The 23,833-nt window shown below is 44.7% G+C and overlaps 1 protein-coding gene across 2 annotated transcripts in view; it reads left to right on the top strand.

Annotated features, from left to right (window-relative positions):
* Positions 1 to 21,765, top strand: part of MAST4 (microtubule associated serine/threonine kinase family member 4) — a 348,037-nt gene extending 326,272 nt beyond the window's left edge. For both annotated transcript variants that reach the window (XM_047087443.1, XM_047087435.1), the window contains 5 exons: positions 5,115 to 5,344; positions 5,874 to 5,996; positions 14,924 to 15,060; positions 17,005 to 17,186; positions 17,529 to 21,765. In XM_047087443.1, coding sequence (XP_046943399.1) covers positions 5,115 to 5,344; positions 5,874 to 5,996; positions 14,924 to 15,060; positions 17,005 to 17,186; positions 17,529 to 21,409 — 4,553 coding nt within the window. In that variant the 3' untranslated portion in view covers positions 21,410 to 21,765. The remainder of the gene's footprint in view (positions 1 to 5,114; positions 5,345 to 5,873; positions 5,997 to 14,923; positions 15,061 to 17,004; positions 17,187 to 17,528) is intronic.
* Positions 21,766 to 23,833: the final 2,068 nt, after the last annotated feature.

Genomic DNA, 23,833 nt, shown 5'->3' on the forward strand with positions numbered 1-23,833 from the left:
TGTTTTTTTTTTTTCTTTCTCTCTCTTCTTCTAAGTTCCGTTGCCATGTAGGATAATTGCCCTTATCCTTCCTTTTTTCTAAAACCAAGAGAATAGCAATGTGGAAGTAGTGTAGAAACAACCTAGTGGTCCAAAATTCTTAATTATGTTTAGTTCATCTTGATAAATCAAATGGAAGTATCTCAGTATTTTATTTTTCTCGTTACTAAGGTGTCTGTTTCCTAGTTTATTATGCTCTAAATAAAATATACTCGCCTCTATTTAAAAAATTTTTTTTAATATGGTGAGTCATTGGTGATCACTTAGTCTCTTTGCCCTGGTCCCCATCAGCAGTGTCGGAGGGAAATGGTATCTAAGCAGTTGATTGATTACTTTCATAATTAAAAAAAAAAAAAAAAAAAACTGCTTAGGTCCTGCCATGCATTTTGATTAATTGATTCAAACCACCTTTCTGTCTCCCCCATATACACACTAAAAATAATCAAAGACCTTGGGGGCTGCACAGAATAGAGAGATGAACTGATTTGCTTACGGCCAAGGGTAATTAGGAAATCTGAAAACCGTGACTGTAGTAAAATTAAATTTGTTGATTTTTATATTGCTCCGCCATCAAAAAGAAAGAACCCTTGACATTTACAGAACATTAAGGTGACATTATCCACTATTGGCAGAACAGAAACGCACATTTCTATCCATTGCTCTGAAAGGAGGTGGCAGAGGCAAGGGGGCAGGGATGCTAAAAAAGAACAGTACCTATTCGCACTCGGGCATTTAGGGAAGTACAGTTTCATACCTCTTTCTCTTTTTTCACGATCGTGTTGCATTTGAATCGGTGAAAAGTAAAAAGTCTCGAAGTCTTAGGTGTAGTGCTCGAGTCAACCAATTATTCGTTGTGAAGAGATTCGGCTTTTCATTTGTCAGGGAGCCCATCCTACCAGATTAGCAAGGAGAAGAGTGTGTAACTTAGCCCAAAGTAAGCTTATGGTTTTGGAGATGAGGTGTCTGAGTCGCAAAGCAGTTTTTATCAAGTCCTTGAGCTGTTGATTTCTTGATTTAGAGGGAATTGAGTAGATGGAGTTAAGTGAGGTTGAGTTTGGAATATAGGAGTAGGAAGGCTGCTGATACTTCATTTAGGATTGTCTTCCTGGGTCTCATGGGTGTCGCGTGGAGGTCCAGCTCTTTTCCTGTACCCATAGCGCTCTCTCAAGTCCTAAGCTTCCTTTAGCGAGGACCCCGCCTGTAGGGTCTCTGTCACCTCCTAGGCCAAACTTGATCTGTGAAGTTGAGTAGTGGATTCAGCAGCAGAACAGGATTGTGAATTAAGTCCTATCCAGCCTAACTATTTCCTAGGCTTTAAAATGTGCTGGTTGGTCTTTCAAAGGATCATTTATAATGGTATTAAATTCTCTGCATGGATTGTATATCTTAAGGTGATGATAGTGTTGATGGTTTCTAAAGCACACGGGGCTTGTAACAGCATTTAGAAGTCAAAATGAGATGAGTATCACTTTTTCCGGATGGACAAAGATAAACTGTCAGTGATTACAAAAAGAAAGAAAGAGAACTGATAGCCTGTGAAAGAGTAGGAAAAACCCGAAGTGGGTGGCTGTTCCCCTTTCCTCTGGGGGACTCCACATGTTATTTCCGCTCAGAAGCGTTATTTATTCTTGGTCTGTGTGGTCACCCAGGCAGACATCACTGATTTTCCATTTTTGCATCCTCCCACGTGATTCTCTTGTGATCCTCTGCTGAGGGGAGTCCTAATTTTTTTAAAACAAACAAGCAAACAAACAGAGCCTTTCTGTTAAGGGCTAATAAATTTAAAAATAAAGAAGGCGTGGCTGGCTGAGACAGGAAAGGATCTTACCGCTGGTCCAGTAACCTCAGGGCAGATCAGGAGATGATACACTGTCTAGAGAAAAAACCAGGAAGATGCAGCAAGCCATTGTGGAATGCAGTGAGTACTGTCCTTTGTTGTCCTGGGAGATTTGCAAGGAGACTTAGGGCATGAGAAGTCACAGGTGATGCTTGAGGCACTCTCCTGTGAGTTACATACGTGAACCTCGTGCAGTCTAGTGCAGTCCAGGAAGACACTAGGAGATGACACAGTCCCAAGTCTATGTGAAGAAATGAGATGATGTCCACCTGTCCCAAACAGCATTATCCACATGTCCACATTATTCACAGCATTGCTAACGATGACCATTAATATCACAGGATAATTTTAGTATACAGTGGGTGGTCATGGTGTTCATAAGGTGGTGTTTGCTTCAGAGCCTTCCGTGGTTGGAAGCAGTGGGGAGGAGTTGTCGCTACAAGCGTTCTAAAATCGAAATTCTGTAAAGTTGTGACTCTTGTAGTTAAGCGGAGTCATTGAGAATTAGCAGACTTAGGTACAAGGAGAATGAAACCTGGATGGACATGTCTTTCATCCCCTTCTCTTCCCCATCACCTTTCTGAAAGCAGTCATGTGTGTTTAATGCTTGCCTGGCGCCATATGGATTGTTGAGCCACATGGGAGTACGTTTCCCGGGTTGTTCTTCCTTCTTTCTCTCTCTTTCCCTCTTTCCATCTCTCCTTTCCGATTGCCCTGAACGTGTTTATCCCTTCTTGTTTGTACAGTTGGCAGTTTTTCAGAGCACTTGGATCAGATAAATGGACGAAGCGAGTGTGTGGACAGTACAGATAATTCCTCAAAGCCACCCAGTGAACCCGCTTCTCACATGGCTCGGCAGCGATTAGAAAGCACAGAAAAAAAGAAAATCTCGGGGAAAGTCACAAAGTCCCTTTCTGCCAGTGCTCTGTCCCTCATGATCCCAGGAGGTAGAGAGACATCTACTCGCATGAAATTGTGTGGTTTTGTGCATGTGTCCCCCTCTCCCCAGTTTGGAATGCTGATCGAGATGCAAGATTGCTAGAAGCAGTAACGGGCGGTGCCCAGCGCATCTCTCCGGAGTTTCTCCCTGCGGGAGCTCCGGAGCTCCCAGACAGCATGTGTCACTGATTTCTTCTTGCTTCTTTCTGCATCAGGAGATGAGGCAGGCTTCCTTCCCACACAGCCTGATTTCTTTTATTTGTTTTCTTTCCTTTTCTGCTCCCCCCTCCTCAAATTAACTGGTAAATTTATCTCCTCTGAATCATTTTTCTTCCCTAGACTATGCATCATTTATGTACTTTACTGAGTTGTTTATAGCATATGTGTTGGAAAGCTAAGTACAGTTTTTCCTCTTCTAATTAATGAGGAGAGAGATATGGAGAACATAAGTTTTTCATTTCTGGGGATGCAGAGAGTCACAGACAGCCCTGAAATTTACAAATTTTCCCAACCCTGTCTGTTGAGCTATGCTTCCTCCTACTGGTAGTCATTTTCTCCCCTGTATTGGAAGACTGGGCTTAATTATGGTTTTGTGGAATTGCAGTATTTTTATACACCAGGGCTTTGCCTCTAGAAATCACTAAGTCTACGCAATTCCCCCAAAAGTGAGAAAACATACACCCTGGTGTTTGTGACTTAACACTCAAATGACAGCCCGAGAGTGGAAGTGGCAATTGAATTATATTGCAGATGGCTTGCATTTGGAAGAATACAGACCTTGTATAAATGGAATTGTTTACAGTTTCAAAATTTCCTGTTTGTGCAGAAAGAAATTTGATACAAACAAATGCTCATTTGGGGGTATTGCTCACTCTAGCCCACTCTGTTTTCTGGGAGGCATCCCATTCAGCACCATAAAGTAACCATCTATCTCCTTAGTTTGAATGACTATTCATAACTCCAAATCAGCGGCAGTTGGAAAGGTAAGTCCACTTTTGAAAGCTGGTGAGAAATCCCACGTCTTGGTAAGGTAGAGCAATTGTTTAATACAGGGAGATAAGGGAAACTGTCATGCCACAAAGGATGGGGACTTGGCTTTCCAGCACTTTGGATGTGTGTATGTGTTTCCACTCTGTCCAGTTCCCGCTCGCATGATTACAAGTTCCCTGCCCACCAGCGTGTGTCTCTTCACTTGGCCTTGTGATCTTTAGACAAAAGGTAGCCAGTGAAAGAGTACCAAGAGTGCCACACGCAGTCCCAAAGTGAAGGAACATCGCTAGTGATCCACCTAGCTTTGTTCCACTTTGACAGACATAAATAAGACTCGGAAGAAATGATAGTGTGGGCACTGGCAGTTTGCTGTGGCTCCCCTGGCGCTCACTGAACCTGGTGAGTCTTCAGTAACGCTGGGCACATAGTAGCCTGCCTCTGACTGAGCTCACATTTAAACTTCAGCATCTTTAGTGGATCATTCTTTTTGTCAAACACACACACAATTTCACGTGACCAGTTAATTAAGATCTGTTTAGACTCACATGGATGGAACAGTGATATCAACAATAAAAGCGTGTTTGCTTTTAAAACAAAAACAATAGAATTGGTATTGTGGTATTAAGTTTTCTTAAAATTTCTCTATTTCACCTGTATTATCTTTGAGAATCATTGTTAGAATTGTAGGTACTGTAGGAAGCGATCAGTTGTATTCATAATAATTAGGAGTGATTGTTTCATAAAGAAATTGACATTTCACTGTTGTCTTGATCGAAATCACTTGAGTACTAGTTCAGTAGTACTGTAAAAAGGAACTGGTAACTTGATGGATTGTTTTCCTGACCACGTATATTTGAAAAGGACCATGTTAAATTTGTTGATTTGGAGCCTGAGAATCTTTTACTATAGTCTCCACAGTCTTCTCTGTGTAAAGGCATACTTGAAATTTGTGCATCTCTGATTTGTTTAAGGACAACAAAATATACCAACTAAAGCTATTCCAGCCAGGTAGGGACTAAGTTTTGTGTGTGTTTTAATTAGCATAGAGAATGAAGAAATTCTAACCTCACAGAATTCACTGAAAAATTAGTTGCAGTACAGACACTTTTGAAGTCTTCTTAATATCCCCTGTTTGGAAAGCCATCCTAGTTAGCAATATAAATATTTTTATATTATTTCTTGATGAGAAATGAATGGATTTATTGTGTGGCTGAGCTCCCCATCATTGCAGGGCTCATGCAGTGCGGGCTGGCTGCATGGATGTTTGTGTGATCAGCATCGGCTCTAACGACTGGCTTCTGTGTTGCAGATATGTTTGCCGTTTCTCCACTGGGAAGTCCAATGTCCCCCCATTCCCTGTCCTCGGACCCTTCTTCTTCACGAGATTCTTCTCCCAGCCGAGATTCTTCAGGAGCTTCTGCCAGTCCACATCAGCCCATTGTGATCCACAGTTCAGGGAAAAACTACGGTTTTACCATCCGAGCCATCCGGGTGTATGTGGGAGACAGCGACATCTATACAGTGCACCATATTGTTTGGGTGAGATCAACAGCCTCTCATCCTTGTTACTTTTCATTCCCAGCCAAACTGGACAATGAATAAGTTGGCTGAGGCATATTTATAAGCAAACAGTTTTTCTGCTAAGCTGGCTTTTGGGACCTGTTTCATGCCCTTTCCCTTTATATGGTGGCATTGAATTGAGCGAAAACTAATAACTTCTCATAATTCTGTCCAGTTTTCATATTTGATTGTCCACTTTGCATACCAGCATGGTAGAAATTGTCAAAGATGGTCCTATTGTCACCTTTCTTTTTAATTTTTTCCTGGGCTTCTTTTATTAAAAAACCAACAAAACTAACTACCTTTCCCACTCACCTGAAATTTTGTAAGTAAGTGTCCTATTTTAGGATGCTGTCAGAAAAGGAGTAATAACCATGCCTTATTGATTTCCTCTTAGAAGCTTAGGATCATTTGCTAATTCACCCAGAATATTGTCCCAGAAGAAACAGTAGATGTTAAGGTTGCCATTTGTTGGCTGATCAATCTATACTCTTTTCTTGGACTTCAGAATGTTGAAGAAGGAAGTCCAGCATGCCAAGCAGGACTGAAGGCTGGGGATCTGATCACACACATCAATGGAGAACCAGTGCATGGACTTGTCCACACGGAAGTTATAGAGCTTTTGCTAAAGGTATTATCTTTTTTATGCCCATGCCACACAAGTAAAGGTCATCAGAAAGAACTGGTACCAAGAGTTCTCTCCTTAAGTTCTAGAATTCTCTATGATGCATGCATAAACAGTCTTATTACTGAGGAAGTATTCAGTGGTTTAAAGTCTGATAAAAGGTGAAGAAACAGATAATATGAATTTGCTGGTTCTATATATCATGAAAAAACATGGCCTTCTATCTGCACAATCACTTCTGAATTTAACTTCTTATTCTAAATTACGAATAACAAGAGTTCTTTTTCACTTTATGAGCCTTACATAGTAAAAGCTGTTGGGAAGTCACCTGTCCTAAAGATGGTTTTCTTCAGGGCCATTCAGCAAGTTTTATTCCAGTACAATGGAAGATGAAGTGGTATGAAAATGAGGTCAGATTTGAAGGTTCAGTCTGAGAGTTGGATTTCCTTTGAAAAATAGAAATGGAAATATATACACATACACTGTAGATGACAGAAGTAAGTAGCAATGGAGGAAGGGGTTCTAGTAATCATTAGGCCCTCACACAAATGAGTTTGAACATAGAACATTTTCTGTTTTGAATGTAAGCTGAATAAAGCCCATGGAGTTAAGATCACAAGAAGCGTGAATGTGAGTGGAGAGAGAAAATCTACACTGATCCTTCAGTTCTCTTATTTGCTGTGTCACCTGCTGATGGTAGAATATAAAGTTATAGCTCCAAATATGGCTCTTGTAAAAACAAAGACGAATTTGTACTTGATTTTAAATTTGTTCAGAAAAAGAAGTCAGTGATCAGAAATAGAATCTCTAGTTGTAAGATTATTTTACAAATCAGCAGATTTATGGATGATCTCTTGCTTTTTGGGCACTGAAAGGGGCTGTAAGGGAGTTATATACAGAGAGGTGTGAGCCATGGTTTCAGATAAACTACAGTCTGTTGAGAGACAGAACATAAATATGTACCTGCCATTTAGATAATGTACATTCAGACTCTTTTCAGAGCACTCGCACTGAGCCCAGTGCCATAGCACATATTAGTAACACAGGAATGAAGGTATAGTCCTTGCCTTTGAGAAATATGGGAGATACAGGAGATGTATGGAAGCAGATGAAGTTTAACTTAGGACTGTCGCAGAGGGAGGAATGTTATACTTTTGGAGAGAATATTCTATGAGTGGGGAGAGACATCACAGAGAAATTTCATTGAATTGAAACAGGAAAGAAAATTAGAAATTTAGAAGGCACTACAAAGAAGTGGGTGTGCTAAGCCTTCCAAAAATAAGTGCAGTTAAATGACTTTTCTCCTTTTCTGTCATTCCCCAAGCTAATATGAGCGTATTCTTCAAAAGATTAGGGTTGGCTTAGGTTCTGAGAGTAGTAATAGCAGGCATATTCAGAGGTCCATTGCGAAGTAGCAGGTTGTAGGAAAGTTATTGCCACTGATTAATTCACATTATTAATTAAATTTTGGTCTTGGGCTCAAAACCAAAGTCTGTAGGGGGTGGCGCCTGACTTTGCTGTCATTCATACCTACCGGTTGATGATGCAGGGGACATCTTCCCATGTAGTTCCAGCATTTACCCAATACCTGGGATATACAGGTGGGTACGCAATAAATGTTCGTGGAATTGAGGTGAATGCTGGGGTCCTCTTTTGCTTTCTTTCCAAAAGTTACCATGGAGGGGGTCAAATACCCCACTTCTACTTTTGTTGGTCTTGACTCATGTCTTAATATGCAGGCCATTCAGTTTGTCAGTCAGCTTGAAAGGGCTGGGGTTAGTCTATATTTTCAAGTATGGCTATTGAACAGAAAGAGTTGACACCGTGGGTACAACCTGAGGTTTTCAGTTTAGATCACCATCTCTCCCTGGTAATATTCTTTGTCCACTTGGTATGCAACAACTCTCTCATAGTAAGAATCCAAGAAATGGGAGGCAGGGCATTGGGATCCCTTGTCTGTGAAAGTCGCCTGATAGGACTTCGGGCTTTGCAAGACAAAATTCTGGACGGGATATAAAGACTCATGCGTCTGACCAGCAGATTCTCTCACAGTACCTGCTCCTATGGTCCAGGGGTGCCCCATTGCTGGCTCACAGATAGACCCCTTTGTTGTTGTTGTTGTTGTTGTTGTTGTTGTTGTTGTTTTAAGTTTATTCACTTATTCTGAGAGAGCATGAGATCTGGGGAGGGCTAGAGAGAGAGGGAGAGAGTGTCCTGTGCTGACAGCATGGAGCCTCACACAGGGCTTGAAACTACAGACCGTGAGATGATGACCTGAATCGAAACCAAGAGTCGGATGCTTAACTGGCTGAACCACCCAGGTGCCCCTTGACCTTTTGTAAGTAAGAGTCCAGAAAGGTTGTTTTGGATTTTTCCCTCCCTCTGTCTTCATATCCAATACACATGCCTTAGGCTCCTCCGAAGTAGGTTAGGCTCCTCCGAAGTAGGCAGACAGAAGTGTTGTATGTCTCTAAAATGCTCCTTGATCTGTTCTAGGAGCTCACCCTTTCTTTTGGATAATAAGTCTGTGTATTACAGTGAGGTTTTCTTAGTTGTTATTCATCCTGCTAGAGCTTTTTCCAGTCTTCGCATTAGCATTTAAAAGAAGGTCAGGGGATTTTCATTGGTAACATCAGCTTGGCTCTCTACCTTCTTTGTAACAGTATTATGTTACATGCAACATCACTCATCCACAACCTATCTTCCTATCACTTCCTGGGTCTGCTCACAAAATTAGAAGAAGAAATAATAACCTGAAGTGTATATATCTTTAGAAAATAGGCATTTGTTTATCTTGCTGAGACATTTGGTTATTTCCATAATTTATTTTATGGAGTGTTAGATATGATCGTGGATTTTAAAGCCTGCTTCTGTGAAATTTGAATGTATATTTCTCCTGAAGGTGTCTGGCAAAGTGTCTTAGCCAAATCCAATCCCATTCATACAGTTTTGTCCTCCTCTGGTTAGGGAGCACCTTGATTCCTGGATGTAGTCAGTGTGTCTCTGAAACTGTGTAAACAAGACGTATTGGAGAGCCTTGGCACCCTCCGGAGCCATGGCCTGCTCTGTCGCAGAGCCAAGCAGAGGGTCCTGCCTCTGCTTCATAAAGGAAGCACTCGAGAGGAGCGACCAATGTAATGAAACAAAAAGGATACGAGGGATTTAATTATCTTTCCAGTGAACTGTGTAATCATACAGCTTTCTTCCAAATTTAAACAGCGGTTCTTGGACAGCATGTAAAGGGAGTAGGATCAACACTGGGCATCCTCGTGACATCACTCATGGAACATCAGGGTAGTGGCTATATTTTGGTATTCTTGGGTACTGTTTACTTGATGTTCTTTTTTTTTTTTTTTTTAATGTTTATTTATTTTTGAGAGAGGGCGAGCAAGCATGAGCACACAAGCAGGGCAGGGGCAGAGAGAAAGTGAGGAAGACACAGAATCCGAAGCAGGCTCCAGGCTCTGAGCTGTCAGCACAGAGCCCAACGTTGGGCTCAAACTACGAACTGTGAGATCATGACCTGAGCTGAAGTCAGACGCTCAACCGACTGAGCCACCCAAGCACCCCTCTTGATTTCGTGTTCTATACTTGCAAACTACTTCATGAAATGTCATGGCACCTTAGGAAAAAGGTGGAAGAGCCATCGCTTGAGGCTGCTATATATCTGTTTAGAAGTTTGTATGCAGTACAATATCTTTCAGATTGCAAACGGAGTAAGCATTTTCCACATTTGATGTCTTCACATGTGGTCTCGTTTACTCTCACACCTTCCAAGCAGACCTGCTATGGGAGCACTAACTCATATCCACAGGGAAGCTTGTCCAAAGTCACTTCTCATCATAGATCTATGGAATTACAGAATCAATGTGTTTTCTCCAGTTCACTTCCCCATTGGCTCTGTGAATCCCTTCCCGCGTGCTCCTTCAGCTTTGCCTCACACTGGTCCTGCCGCAAGGAAGTAATCCCCTCCTTTCTGCTTTTGGGTAGCTTTCTAAAAGAACTTTGTAAGAGCAGTGAAATCTCTGTGTACTCACTGCAGCGATGGATGGAGTCCGTATTGACGCACATGATAACATGCCCGGCTTAACCTCTCTAATCTGGGAAACTCTCAAGTAAACCAGATTGTTTTTTGGGGATAGTATTAGTTTAAATACCCAGCACATAAAAGCAGCCCTAAAACTTCATTAGTCCCTGCTTCAAGAGTTTCCTTTCTATGAACTCTGGGGAGCCTTTAGATGTGAAAATGGAGGCCATCAAATAGTGTCATTATGACCATCCTTACATATTCGCCACGTCCTAAAAACGTGCAGAGCATTGTGTTAGATACTGAAGGGTCAGTCGCACAAGAGACAACACATAAGAATATTAGGTAATAGTGCTTTATGTAGCTGAACCCCTATAATCCTCACTTGCTGTGGAGCAGGTCCTGTAAACAACATTGTTCCCATTTTACGGATGAAGAAATGAAAGCAGCAGAAATTTAACAAAGCAGCCCAAGGCTACCCACTAGGAAGGAGCAGAAAAAGAGGATTTGCCCCCCACAGTGTGGCTTTGGAGCCCATGCTTGGCATGAGTCCACCAGAGTACATGGAAAACCAGTGGCGAAACCAAGTCTACAAAGTGTTAAACATAAGAAGCCGACTGTAAATCTAGCCCACATTCTGAAGGAGAGATGGCTTTCCAGGGGGGATGAAACAGGGGTTATCTGTTCAGGGCTGTGAAGGATGGGTGGAGAGTTAGTGTATGGGAAGGGAGTGCAGGGTGGGCTCAGCAGAACAAAGAGGGTGTGTGCAAATGCAAGGCCAAGAAAGCTCAGAGTGCTTGAGGTACACAAATCGAGCGACTGGAGCCTGGGTTTGTATATGGGATAGAGTGTGCAGGCTGGCTGGGGCTGGATTGTGGAGGATGTGAGTCACAGCAAAGACCTAGGCCTGCAGAAAGCGTGACATTCCCCATGTGCATGTCGCAGAGAAAGGAATGTAAAAATAGTCTATCCAAGGCCAACTGAGAAGTTAACCTGGAGCCAGACTGAGGGGAAGAGATGGTTAGCCTGCCATTGTATTCAGTTCAGCCAGCTTAAAATAATTTCCCTCGCACCGTGCACAGTTTATACCAAGTTTACAGTAAAAGTGAACAAATTGAACATTTAACAATCCGCCGGCACCATTTTTTGTTGTTTTTTTTAAACAAGTGCCACAGAATTTCTCTTAAAAGAGTTCGCTCCTTCAAAAGAATGTACTGAGGATAAATTGACCCCGTAAGACACATTGCACTGAGTTCAGGCAGCCCTCCATGTAGCTGATGGATCCACCAGGTGGCAGGCTTTACGATTCTCACCCTATTGTGGATTAAGTTATTTTTCCCGTCATTTACCATTTGCATGATCGTTAATGCTCCCAGTGAAATATTTGCACTCTGCATCTTGAGTGTCTGTAGTTCCTCCTTAGGGAAGTTTTCTGAGTGTATAGGTCAAGCAAACTGTCCTCTGCCATATATAGAAACAAGAAAAAGAAAACTGGGTTTGGTTTTTAATAGGGGAAGGGAACATTTGTACAGAACGCAGTGATGTGCTCTGATTTAAAAACCCTGGCTGTAACTTTTCTGATGAGATTTGTTCATCATTTATTTTTATTTCATACAACGTTTATGCTATTTTTATATGTCTTCCATTTCTTCTTGACAGTCTGATGCATCGATCATTCCCTATATTGTCCAGAGCCTGGTTCCTTCGCCACCACCCGTTAAGTCTAAGCCATCTACTCTGCCAGGGGCAGGAAAGGTGGAGGACGATCAGGTCATGCCATGCCTGTGAGGAGTGGGCAGTGGGGGTGAGGGGCAGAGAGCCAGGTGTGGGCTCTTAAGACGGGCTCTGTGACCCTGAGAAAGAAGGAAACTCAGCATCCCTGAATCTGTTTCCCTCATCTATAATGAAGGGTAACAATCCATTCGCACCTCACAAGGTTGTATTAGAAAAAAAAAAAAGACAAAAACAAAACAAAACAGCCCTCATAATTTGGTGGTGAAAATAAAGTGACAGAATATATGGAAATAATGCTTTAATGCTCAAAATGTGCTTTAAAAAGGCTGAATGGCCTTGTTAGCCTCTTACAGATAAAGATAGAAAAACCAGTGGGGAATTATGCTAGAAAGGGTGGAATTGGATTCAGGCTCAGTGACGTGCACAGTGGGACAGCCCCAGTGGACATATGATGGCTGTCTGTGTCTACTCTGCGTATGAATGTGGAAAAGGATTGAAAGAATTGCAGTGAAAGATGAACTCCAGCCATATTTGTTACTTTTTCATTCACTTTAGGCATATAGGAGAAACTGAAATTGTAGTATGGCCTCCCTCAATTTGTGCAGAGAAGATCTCCTTCCACACAACCTCCGTTCATAGGCCTTTCATGCTTTTAAGCTGAATGTTCTGTTTAAACAAGAAATAGAATCAATCTTTGTCAGATAAGGGTTTATTTTCGAACTTTTGGCATTTGCATATAGAATGTACAGTTTGTTCTTGCAGAATATTTTTTTTCTTTTGTTCCAGTTCAAATCTTATTTTTTTTTACAATTACGACATTAGGTGTGAGATTACATGTTCTTAAATACACACACCAAAAAAACCTCTAAAATCATTCATAAAATAGTAAAGTTACTGACACGAAAGTGGATGTAAGACATGAACAGGTCATTTCCTAAAAAAAATAGGAATGACCAAAATAAATGAGACAATGTCAAAGAATGAAGATTAAAACTCGTTGCAGTTTATTCGTATAAAATTGACAATGTGTTTAACATTAATACTCAGTTCTGACAAACCTGTGGTAAGAAAAGTCTTTATGTGCTGCCAGCAAAAGTATGTATTGACATAAACTTTCTGGAAAATAGTGTATTAGTATATACTAAGAGTCTTTAAGAGGTTTAGGGCACCTGGATGGCTCAGTCCGTTGAGCGTCCAACTCTTGACAGCAGCTCAGGTCATGATCCCAGGGTCATGGGATTGAACCCTACATTAGGTTCTGCACTGGGTGTGGAGCCTGCTTGGAATTCTCTGTCTCTCTCTGTCTCTCACTGTCTCTCTTCCTTTCTGTCTTTCTCTCCCTCTCCCCGCCCACACCGCCCCTCTTTCCCTTTCATGCACTTTCTCTCTCTAAAATAAAAAATTAAAAAGTTTGGATAGACCCTTTGATTCACATATGTAATCTAAGGGAAATGACAGAGACTAGGACAATGATTTATGGAGGATGATATTTATGGCAAGTCTTAAAAGAACTGAAACGTAGGAAATAATAGCAGTAGGAAAATAGTTGAATTTTGGTTCACCCATCTCATGGAATATTATACAGCAAATAAAAATTAAGTTTTTTAAAAATTTTTAATGTTTTTGAGAGAGAGAGAGAGAGAGAGCACTAATGGTGGGGGTGGGGGTGGGGAGAGAGGGAAACACAAAACCTGAAGCAGGCTCCATGCTCCGATCTGTCAGCACAGAGCCCTGCATGGGCCTTGAACCCACAAACTATGAGAACATGACCTGAGCCAAAGTTGGATGCTTAACCAACTGAGCCACCCTGATTCCCCCAAAATTATGTTCTTAATGACTATTCAGTGATGTGGGGAAGGTTTTTCAAGTTCTATAATGAGAAATGGAAAAACAACATAAAACTAAATATTAGATTAATTAAGATTAAAGTTGTTGACAACGTATGTCTGTGTGCATGCGTAATTCATACATGCCTAAAAAAAGATTAGGAAATATACTGAAGTATTACCAGTGTTAGCTGGCAGTAAGTTTCTCAATGATTTTTATTTTTATTTTACAATTTCTTCTTATAATGTCATGTATTACTTCCCAAACTGGAGCAGCGGGAGCTGGTGGTGGGGGTAGATGTTAACATTAAAACAATCAATCCCCATTGGTTTGGTCCCTGCCCCCACCATACTTAACTCCCCATCTCTTAGTACCACTTACAGCTGAATTGCTAGGCGTTTTGGGGGCATAGACCTTTTAAAAGACCCTGCTCCTTATACTTCTTATCTTTTTGAGGTAATCAGGGCCATCTGTGACTTTGAAAGGACATGTTTTTCCCCTGGTTATTAAGAAATTCAAGAAGAAGTCATTAATGCTGGAGCAAAGGGGATCAGTTCTACCATCTGCCCAGGGCGCCCCTCAGCCTAGCTTCTGACTCCACTCTTCTGTCGACCCCCAGGGCCTGCCCGGCAAGCCCTGTCCCAGCAGTGAGTGAAAGTCCCAGAATTCTACCAGGAGTTACCTCCCCATACATGACCTGGTTAAAGAAAGGCTGTTTTGTACTCGCTGGCGTAAACTTCCCAGCTCTGCAAGCTGACAGGTTCTATGGTGCCAGCAAAGGAATCTTTTAAAATAATTAAAAATAAAAGTCTCATTCAGTTTTGCTGGTCTGTGATTTCTAGGTCAAAGGAAAAACACAAAAAGGAGAAAAAAGAAAAATAAATCAACCAACAACAGACAGCCCCTGGGCTCATTTATACTTACTACATATGGATGAAGATCACTGTTGTTTATAGAGTCCTTTGCCTGTGTCATACTTGGTGCTGCAGGCTTTACAGACTCCATCCCGGGTAATGCACACACGAGCCCCTGTGAGATAGGTGTGATTCTGCTGCTGGATAGTGCACGTGTTTGAGGCACAGAGAGGAGAAGGAACCTGCTCAGGGCATGCATAGAACTTGGATTGAACTCACATCTGTGGAGTCCAGAGCCTGCCCTCTCAAAGAAACCGGACATTTTGCCTTTGTGTTTTGTCAGGGTGCCACTGCTTAAAAGGCTATTTAGACATGGAAGGCTCTTGTATGTACGTCCTTACGTATCTTTGTTTTTGAACGTACTTTCCACTTCTGATCCTTTGTGCTCCCAGATTTTCCCTTTAATACCACCCCATTTTTTTTTTTTATAGAGTGGAAATAAGGTCTCAATCACCACCACCCCATTTGAAAACACGTCCATCAAGACGGGACCAGCCAGGAGAAACAGCTGTAAGAGCCGGATGGTGAGGCGGAGCAAGAAATCAAAGAAGAAAGAAAGTCTAGAAAGGTTAGTTAAAGCAGGATTTTCGTGGGGTTTTAATGTGCCCGTGTTGGACGAAAGTTACTCCCTAATTTAAACAATTATATATGGGAAAGGCTCATTTTTTGTGAGAAATTTGGTGCTGTGGTTCAAATATTAATACATTAAAGTTCACATTCATAACAGCATTTTTCACAGTGAAAAGATTTCCATAGTTAGATCGCAGAAGAATTCAGATCGCATTTTTTTTTTTTTTTCCTGTATGAGTACCATGACCAGTGCTTTGCTGTTTGTTGGATTTCAGGTGAGTTGAATGTGAGGCCCCAGACCTTCAGGCAGTTTTTAGCATTAAATGTACACTCAGTAATGTCTTTTACATTATCTGAGCACAAACGATTGCTTTTTTTTTTTTAACAATTGCTATTTTTTTAAATGCCAGATACTCTAAAATAACTATATCTAAAAAGCATCCACATAAGCTTAAAAATAAAGGTTTTTGTTTTACTGACTGCCGATGTAACTGGCTTACACATTTGCGATCTGGGAGGCGCTGTGAGTCCTTTTGTACTCTCTGCAGACGCCGGCAAGATGCGTGTGTGTGTGTTTCTGGTGGGGACATTTCTTGCCAGGCACCTGTCTGGATGGGCTCCCCATGTGACACCACAGCAGCATCCCCGTTTGGCCGGCTTGGATCTAATGTGTCTGATTGTAGTAAGAGGGGTCTTGATGACAGAAATGTGGAGAAAGAAGCAAATGAAAAAGGGGTACTTATTCACTCCAGGAAAGACAAAGTCCTGCAAGAAAGGAAATGGAATGATGCTTCGCTGGCCTAGCTGTGAACAGTGTTTAGAATATAAAAGAAAAGCTCCGCCTCTTTTCTAACTGAAAGTTTTGTTTTAGCTCTAGAGCGAGGCGTAGAAAAGGGGGAAGTGTATTTGGTCAGAAGGTGGAAGGGGGTTGTGTAAGAGCCTAACTCTCATCTTCTGTCCTAGGAAATCAGTAGATCGTTTCTAAACTTGAAAAACGAAAACTTAACGAGATTACTTAGCAATATGCAGACAAATAGGAGAAGTAGCTAAAGGAGTAGAAAGCGGTTTCTCTGGGGAGTGGGCCAAGGGCGGAGCAGGGGAGTTGCTGTCTGTCATTAGGAACTTGATAAAATGATTTCATTGTTTAACCCAAGTACATTTATTGCATTTATTAAACTCAAATAAAACACACACACGAATTCTGAGATGCGGTCTTTTGTATTAATGACTGATTCATACACTTTTCTTAAAGTGTGCTTTAGATTTTGATTGTGCTTTAAGTTAAACAGAACACAGTGTTTCAAAGGGGTGCAGCAGCATGTAAACCTTTGCTTAAGCTCACTGGCGGGGAGTGAGGCTTGCCTGACCTTAAAGGTGAAAGAGCTCTCTACAGCCACGTGTACTTCTAAGTCATCAGAATCTTTTTGTTTCCCCCCTTTAAGATATGCTTGTTGAGCACTAAATACTCATTTGCTTCTGCTGCAGCTATATAGTGTGTGGTGCCCTGCTGATATGATAAGCTTCAGTTCACCTTTGTCGCTTTTTCTATGTAAATGTACCGCCTACATGGTCATTAGGAATATTCAAGAGCCCACAGTGGAATAAGCACAGCAAACAGCTGTGGGTACAAAACACCCTCCTCATAACCCTGACAGATAAATAAATGAATATATATTTCCTATGTTTTCTATTCTTCCTATTTTGTCGCTTCTTCTTAAAGTATTCGGAATTAAGAGAACTTCCGTTGTACATTAGCAAAGACCCTTCTTTTCTGAGTCATAAGGTTTTTAATATGGGAGTGGGAACCTACACCTTAGTGTGGGGTCTGACACCGTGTCGCTGTGCTGGCACAGAGGTGTGAAACTGAGAACACCCATATTGTGGGGAGACAGAGGGGACCTCTATGTAGAATCTGATTCCTTTGTTTTTGTTTCCGCTCTAGGAGGAGATCCCTTTTTAAAAAACTAGCCAAGCAGCCTTCTCCTTTACTCCATACCAGCCGAAGCTTCTCCTGTTTGAACCGGTCCCTGTCATCAGGGGAGAGCCTCCCAGGCTCCCCAACGCACAGCTTGTCTCCCCGGTCCCCCACACCCAGCTATCGCTCCACCCCTGACTTCCCATCAGGTGAGTGAGTCTCCTGGCCCAGACAGTAGGGGAGAGGTGGGAGGAGGTCAGAGTCACTATCTGAGCTCCTGAGGGATGGGAGGCTTATTCCAGCATAATGAAAGAAGGTGTAAGTGAAAGGATAGTCATAAGATATGTCTATTTAGACCATTAAGGCAGGAAATACGGGGTTGAACCCTGATGTGGGGGGAGGTTTACCTGAAAAGCATTTTTTCAATAGAGTTAGATGCTAAGACAATTTGCTGACCTTGATCTGACCCGACCTACAACCATTTGGGTTGGAAGCATGGATAGAAAAGGGATGGAGCCCATTGCTCATGGCTTTTTGTTTTCCACCCCCAGGTACTAACTCCTCTCAGAGCAGCTCCCCAAGCTCTAGTGCCCCCAATTCCCCAGCGGGGTCAGGACACATCCGGCCCAGCACCCTACATGGTCTGGCCCCCAAACTCAGCGGACAGCGCTACCGTTCTGGAAGGCGGAAGTCGGCTGGCAGCATCCCCCTCTCCCCACTGGCCCGGACCCCCTCTCCAACACCACAGCCCACCTCCCCTCAGCGGTCACCATCCCCTCTGTTGGGACACTCGCTTGGCAATTCCAAGATCGCTCAAGCTTTTCCCAGCAAAATGCACTCCCCTCCCACAATCGTCAGACATATCGTGAGGCCCAAGAGTGCAGAGCCCCCGAGGTCCCCACTGCTCAAGCGCGTGCAGTCAGAGGAGAAGTTGTCTCCCTCCTATGGCAGTGACAAGAAGCACCTGTGTTCCCGCAAACACAGCCTGGAGGTGACCCAGGAGGAGGTGCCGAGGGAACAGCCTCCACGGGAAGTGACCTTGCAGAGCCTGGAGGAGAATGTGTGTGACGCCCCTTCCCTGAGCCGCGCCAGGCCTGTGGAGCAAGGCTGCCTGAAGCGTCCTGTCTCCCGGAAGCTGGGGAGACAGGAGTCTGTGGATGAGCTGGACCGAGAGAAGCTCAAGGCCAAGGTGGTGGTGAAGAAGCCAGATGGTCTCCCAGAGAAACAAGAACCCCACCAGAAATCCCATGGACTTGGGAGTGATTTAGAAAACCTCTCTACTTTTAGACTGGAAGAGAGAGAGAAGAAAATCTATCCAAAGGCTTTAGAAAGGTCAAGTCATTTTGATAACAAAGTGGCCTTGCAGGAGGCCCCATCCGTGGGCAGCCTGCTGAAAGGGGCTCTTCACAAGCAGGCCAGCATTCGGGCCAGCGAAGGAGTGACCTCGGAAGGGGCAGCGGCTGGCCATGGCCCGGCACCTGGGGACCACAGCCAGGGCATCTGTGACTTCAAGCGCACCTCTGCTCCTGGCACCCTCCAGGACACTCTCTGCCACTCGGCTGATAGGTCCAGCTCTGGGAAGGGTGAAAACACGGAGAAGGCCTCCCAGGCCAAGGAGTATCTCCGATGTGAGAAGTTAGACAGCAAACTGGCCAACATCGATTACCTCCGAAAGAAAATGTCACTTGAAGACAAAGATGACGGCCTGTGCACTGTGCTCAAGCCCAAGATGCCGTCTAGTGCCCACGAAAGCCTCCCCGGGAACCCCGTCCGGTCCATGGGTGGACAGCAGGAGGCCCCAGTGGCCTCTGAGAGCCGAGCATTCATGAGCAGTGCCCACACTGCTCAGATCAGCACTGTCTCCTTTGTCCCTCTCAAGGCGCTAGCTGGGCGGGTGGACGGTGGAGTAGAGAAGCCGGGCTTGGTTGCTCCTGAGTCACCCGTCCGGAAAAGCCCTTCTGAGTATAAACTGGAAGGTAGGTCTGTGTCCTGCCTGAAACCAATTGAGGGCACTTTGGATATTGCTCTCCTGTCTGGACCTCAGGCCTCCAAGACAGAGCTGCCTTCCCCGGAGCCTGCACAGAGCCCCAGCCCGGCCAGTGATGTGAGGCCCTCTGTGCCACCGGCTCTCCCCAGCACCGGGGGCAAAAAGGGTGAGACGGCGGGTCAGAGGGAGCCTTCCCCTGCTGGCTTCAGGATTAATAAGTCCTACCTGCTGGAGCCCCGGTTCCCACCCCCCAGCCGGGGTCTCCAGAATTCACCAGCAGCTCCCGTGCCTTGCTCTGACCCAGAGCTAAAGCGGGATAGGAAAGCTTCCCATGCAGCCAAGAGCACAGTGACGGTCATGGAAAGCGATCCCCAGCGGAGAGAGGGGGGCCCCAGCAAACACCAAAACCATAGCCCTGACACCAAACTCCTCCCCTCCCTGGGATTGAACCCCCACAGCACGGACCCATCCAGGTCACGCAGCCTGCTGCTGCCTGAAGGTACCGCCTCAAGAGAGAAGCCAAGTGGGAGGGAATCCTCTGAACGGGGCCCTTCCACGGCCAGAAGTGAGCGGTCCGCTGTGAGACCTGATTCCCACAGGGATCCCTCTGTGGAGTTGTATCCCCCAGAAGCTGCTAAAACCAGTGACAATTCCAGAAATCTCCCCTCCGGGGAAAGGACCCGTCCAGATTCCTACACTCAGACCCGAGCCCTGGAGAAAGCATGGGCACCTTGTGGGAAAACAAACCACAGAGATGGCCGAGATGAGGTGAGGCCCCTGGCGAGGGAGGACTCCTCTTTGCAGTCAGCAGGGACTCCTCGTGAGAGGGAGCTGGGCAGAGGAAGAGGTGGCCCGGAACCCCAGCCAGAAGCTCCTCCCAGCCGGTGGTCCCTGCAGCCACCAGGCACTGAACGTGGGAAGGAAGCCCAGCTCTCTGCTTTCCCATCCTTGCCGAAAGACGGTCCCAAGGAACCAGAAAGGAAAGAACAGCCTCTACAAAAGCACGTCAGCAGTAGCTCTCAGCCCCCGCTGGTCACCAAAGAACTGCCCAGCCTGGCCACTCAGCAGCACTGCAGCTCCCCAAGCCACTCCTCAGGCAGAGAGCCGGGGGGCAAGCCCTGTACTACAGAGCCCAGCCTGGGCCTCCAGGGCCCTCCCAGGCCCGCTGCAGTGCATGGTGAAAGCAGCAGCCCCAAGTCTGGGCCTGGCCCCGACTCTATCCCCGCAAAGTCTAAGCACCCTGACAGGGCTCTCTCCTCCCAGAAGCCAAGCGTTGGGCCTGCAGCAGGCAGAGAGGCTGCAGCCCAGCCGCAGGTCGGCCCCAGCCGAGAAGGGAAGGACAGCAGTAAGGGTGTGCCGGAGGCCTTCCCTGCCCTCCCAGGCTCCCAGAACACAGCCACCAATGCGATTAGCCAGGGAGGAAGTGGACCCTCAGTTCCGCTGCTCACCGAAGGGGGTCCTCTAGACCCTAAGCTAAAAGCCACCGGTGGCAGGCGGTCCCCGGAGGCACCAGAGAAGCCCACGCATCTGCCGCAGCAAGGACACCCAGGAGGGGGTGAATCGGCGGACCAGAAAGTTGCCCCTGTCAGTGAAAAGCAAAATGTGTCTCCAAAGCACCCCAAACCATCCACTGTGAAAGATTGCCCCGCTGTGTGCAGACAGACAGACAGGAGTCCAAGTTCACAGGCTGCCACCGCCACGGACAGGAAGTCTGAGGGGAAGAAATGCACTGAAGCACTTTACGTTCCAGCAGACGGTGGGAAGCTTGAGGCCAGCCTTTCCCTGGCACCCGGCGAGGCCCGGCCAAAAGGCCCAGAGAGGCCGGCAGCTGCTGTGGGGAGAGGCTTGCCAGAGGCCAAGGGGAAAGTGCTGAGTCCCCAGAAGCCGCTGACTGAGGCAGGCAAGCCCAGCGGCATGAAACGGTCGCCCTCGGCCACCGGACAGAGTTCTTTTCGATCCACTGCCCTCCCAGAAAAGTCTCTGAGCTCCTCCTCCAGCTTTCCTGAGGCCAGACCGGGGGCTCGAGAGGCTGCTGCAACTAGCGGTGACGCATCTTTGGCCAAGGCCAGCGGGGCTGCAGCTAAGACCCTGCCCGGGGGAGACGGCAGAACCCACATGACAAAGAGCGACTCTCTGCCATCCTTTCGGAGCTCCACCGTCACCCTGGAATTGCACCACCCCAGCCCGCCCGTGGCAGGGGGAGCCGGCCACCGGGACAGGGCCCTGTCGGTATCTGCCACCACAGGAGAAACCAAAGGCAAAGAGCCTGTCGCAGCCCCGCCCTCTCAGACTAGGAAACAGAGCGTGGGCAGAGAAGTGACCAAGGCATCCCCAGCTCCAAACCCTGACCGGCCCATCGCCCTTTCTTCTGAGAAGGACTTTGTGGTGCGGCAGAGGCGGGGGAAAGAGAGTTTGCGTAGCAGCCCGCACAAAAAGGCCTCGTAACGGGGCAGGCCCCAGGCCGGACTGGGGAGACCCGACCTGAATGTGTACCTGAGTCTTGACTACCTTGTGAAGCCAGCACTGTGTGGGAATGCCCGCTGGGCAGAGCCTGGAGCCCCTAGGCAGAGGGGGAGAGGGAGAGAGAGACAGAAAGAGGGGACCTTCTTCCAATTGCCTTCCCAATTGTAACCCATAACACTGTTACCAGAGAGGGTTTGTACGAAAAACGAAAACAACAACAATAAAGAAACACCTTTACAGTGGAGGGTTGTTGAGGATAAAGATTTTCTCTGTAAATACCTAGCAATGTGTTTGGTTTGGGATGTAGAGTGATACCTTGCTGCTGATGGCGTTGTTTACCACAGCTTTTTCTTTTCTTCTCTTTTCTTTTTTTTTTTCCAGTAGGATTTTTGCTTTACCACTTATCATCACTTAGTAATGAAGCAAAATGGTTAAAACCGGGTGTATGTAAAAGTATAGATACACTCATACTCGTGTGTATATACACATCCACCCACATGTTTTGGTCTGTGGTTTCAGAGAATATTTCAAGACTACATTTTTCTAAGTTAACACATTGTGAGTAGAGTTCAAGATGAAAGAAAGCCCTAAATACAGTAGATGGTGAGTTTGTGTGTGTCTTTTTAACCCAAGATTTTGAGAGTACTGTATCTGCCCACCTAGACTTCCAGATCTTAAAGCAAGAACTACTCTAATCACTGCATTTGGACTCTTCCTCCATTAGGAATGGCCGGAACAAGCAGAGCTAACCATATTCATGTTACAGTCATCGCAGTGGACACTTAATCTTGGGTCCAACTGTCTGAAAGGCCAGTTATCCTTGTCTGTGGGTGTATATGTCGGGTCTTCACCCTGGGTGTAGTGGAGGCTATAAACACACGTCAGCTTTATTTCTCTCACTTTCCCTTCTTTTCACGCTCTTAAACTCAGGCCTTGATGCTATGAGTCACTAGTCCAAGAAGCACACATTTTGTAGTAGTCTTGTGCCAGCCCTGCTCTTGAACAAAAAGGAAAATTACTGGCCACACGCAGATCCAATAGTACTTAAGTTGAGTAATAAGCATCAGGCATTGGAAGAGGTTTTAAATTTGCATTTTTGAGGGAAAGGGGGGGTGGATTTTGGCATCATAGCATATATATTAATGAATAATCAGGACATCAGATACATTTTAATACATAGCTGGGGCCTTATGTTGTAGATGAAGCTTGCTGTTTTTAGCAAGTTCCTGGGTTTCACATTCATTTCTGATGCATCGAGTAGCTCCATACATTTCATAACATGATCTCTTTATTTGTATGCAAAAAAAAAAAAATACCGTATTAATAAAGAGCAGCGTTTTTTAACAAAAAGACTTGGTGGAGCTATTTGGTGCTTGAATGTGACTGTCCTTTTTACTTTTGCTAAGCCTTATTTAAATTTTGTATACCATGGAATATGTAGACGTCGTCAAATCATTTTAGTGCTGAGGGGGTTTTTGTTTGTTTTTGTTGCAGTTGTCCTGGAGGCTTGTTTTGTATTGTAAGATGGCACTTGCTGACCTAAGTACTAAGGCACTAAGAGAAAATACACACAGATAAGTATTTATAAGATGTTTGGGATCCATAGCAGGATTTTCTGTTTTGTTTTTCAAGAGGGAAAACAATTACCAATAAATACAAATTCAGCACCCAAACCCCCTCGGATGTCTTAGTATCTAAATCATTCATCTAAAGCACAGCCTGTGGATTGTAAATTATTTAGCAGGGCTGTAAACCCTGCTCCAAAAACAAAGGCATCACTTAACTGACTGCTGGGTTGTCCTTCCTTGTAAAATGAGTTGGCAAACAGAACAAAAAGTCCCCCCCTTGCCCCTGTTTTCCGCCCCCCGCCCCCGTGTAGTTTTAGCCATTCCCCATCACTACGTTGTGAAATGGTAGAAGAAACGCATATTTTAGAAGAACTTAAATGGGTTTCCAAAGTGGTCTCAACATTTATAATTCATATCTGTGTTTGGCAGTTGTCATAACCCAATCATCTGTACTCAGACATCACGACAGGTGTGTTGGGGAGGGAGTTCATGGTTTACAGCCTTTGCTTTTTAACTGTCCAGTTTCCTTTAAAGCACAACTAGCTGCTTGTTTACAAATGATATTTTTATGTATATTTTGTATAGTGTATTATCATTTTGGCCAAATATGTTTTTGCATTTTGGATGGGTAAAGAGTACTTAAGGTTGCATTCATGTAATACCTGTCTGTTGTTGTAAACCTCTCCAATCAGCTGGTAGAAATTCTCCTGTGTTCTATTTGGTCAGTCTCCTGTGATTGTAAGATGTGCTCCTTGGTAGTACTCCCAGCTGTAGATTTACCAGCTTAAAAGTTTGTTAGGATCTGTGCAATAAAGTGTTTGCAGTCTTATTTTCTCTA

Source organism: Lynx rufus, unplaced genomic scaffold (assembly GCF_022079265.1).
Source record: "Lynx rufus isolate CCGP_SWC_20201006 ecotype Redwood Valley unplaced genomic scaffold, mLynRuf1.p SCAF_1, whole genome shotgun sequence".
In the NCBI taxonomy this organism is placed as follows: Eukaryota; Metazoa; Chordata; class Mammalia; order Carnivora; family Felidae; genus Lynx; species Lynx rufus.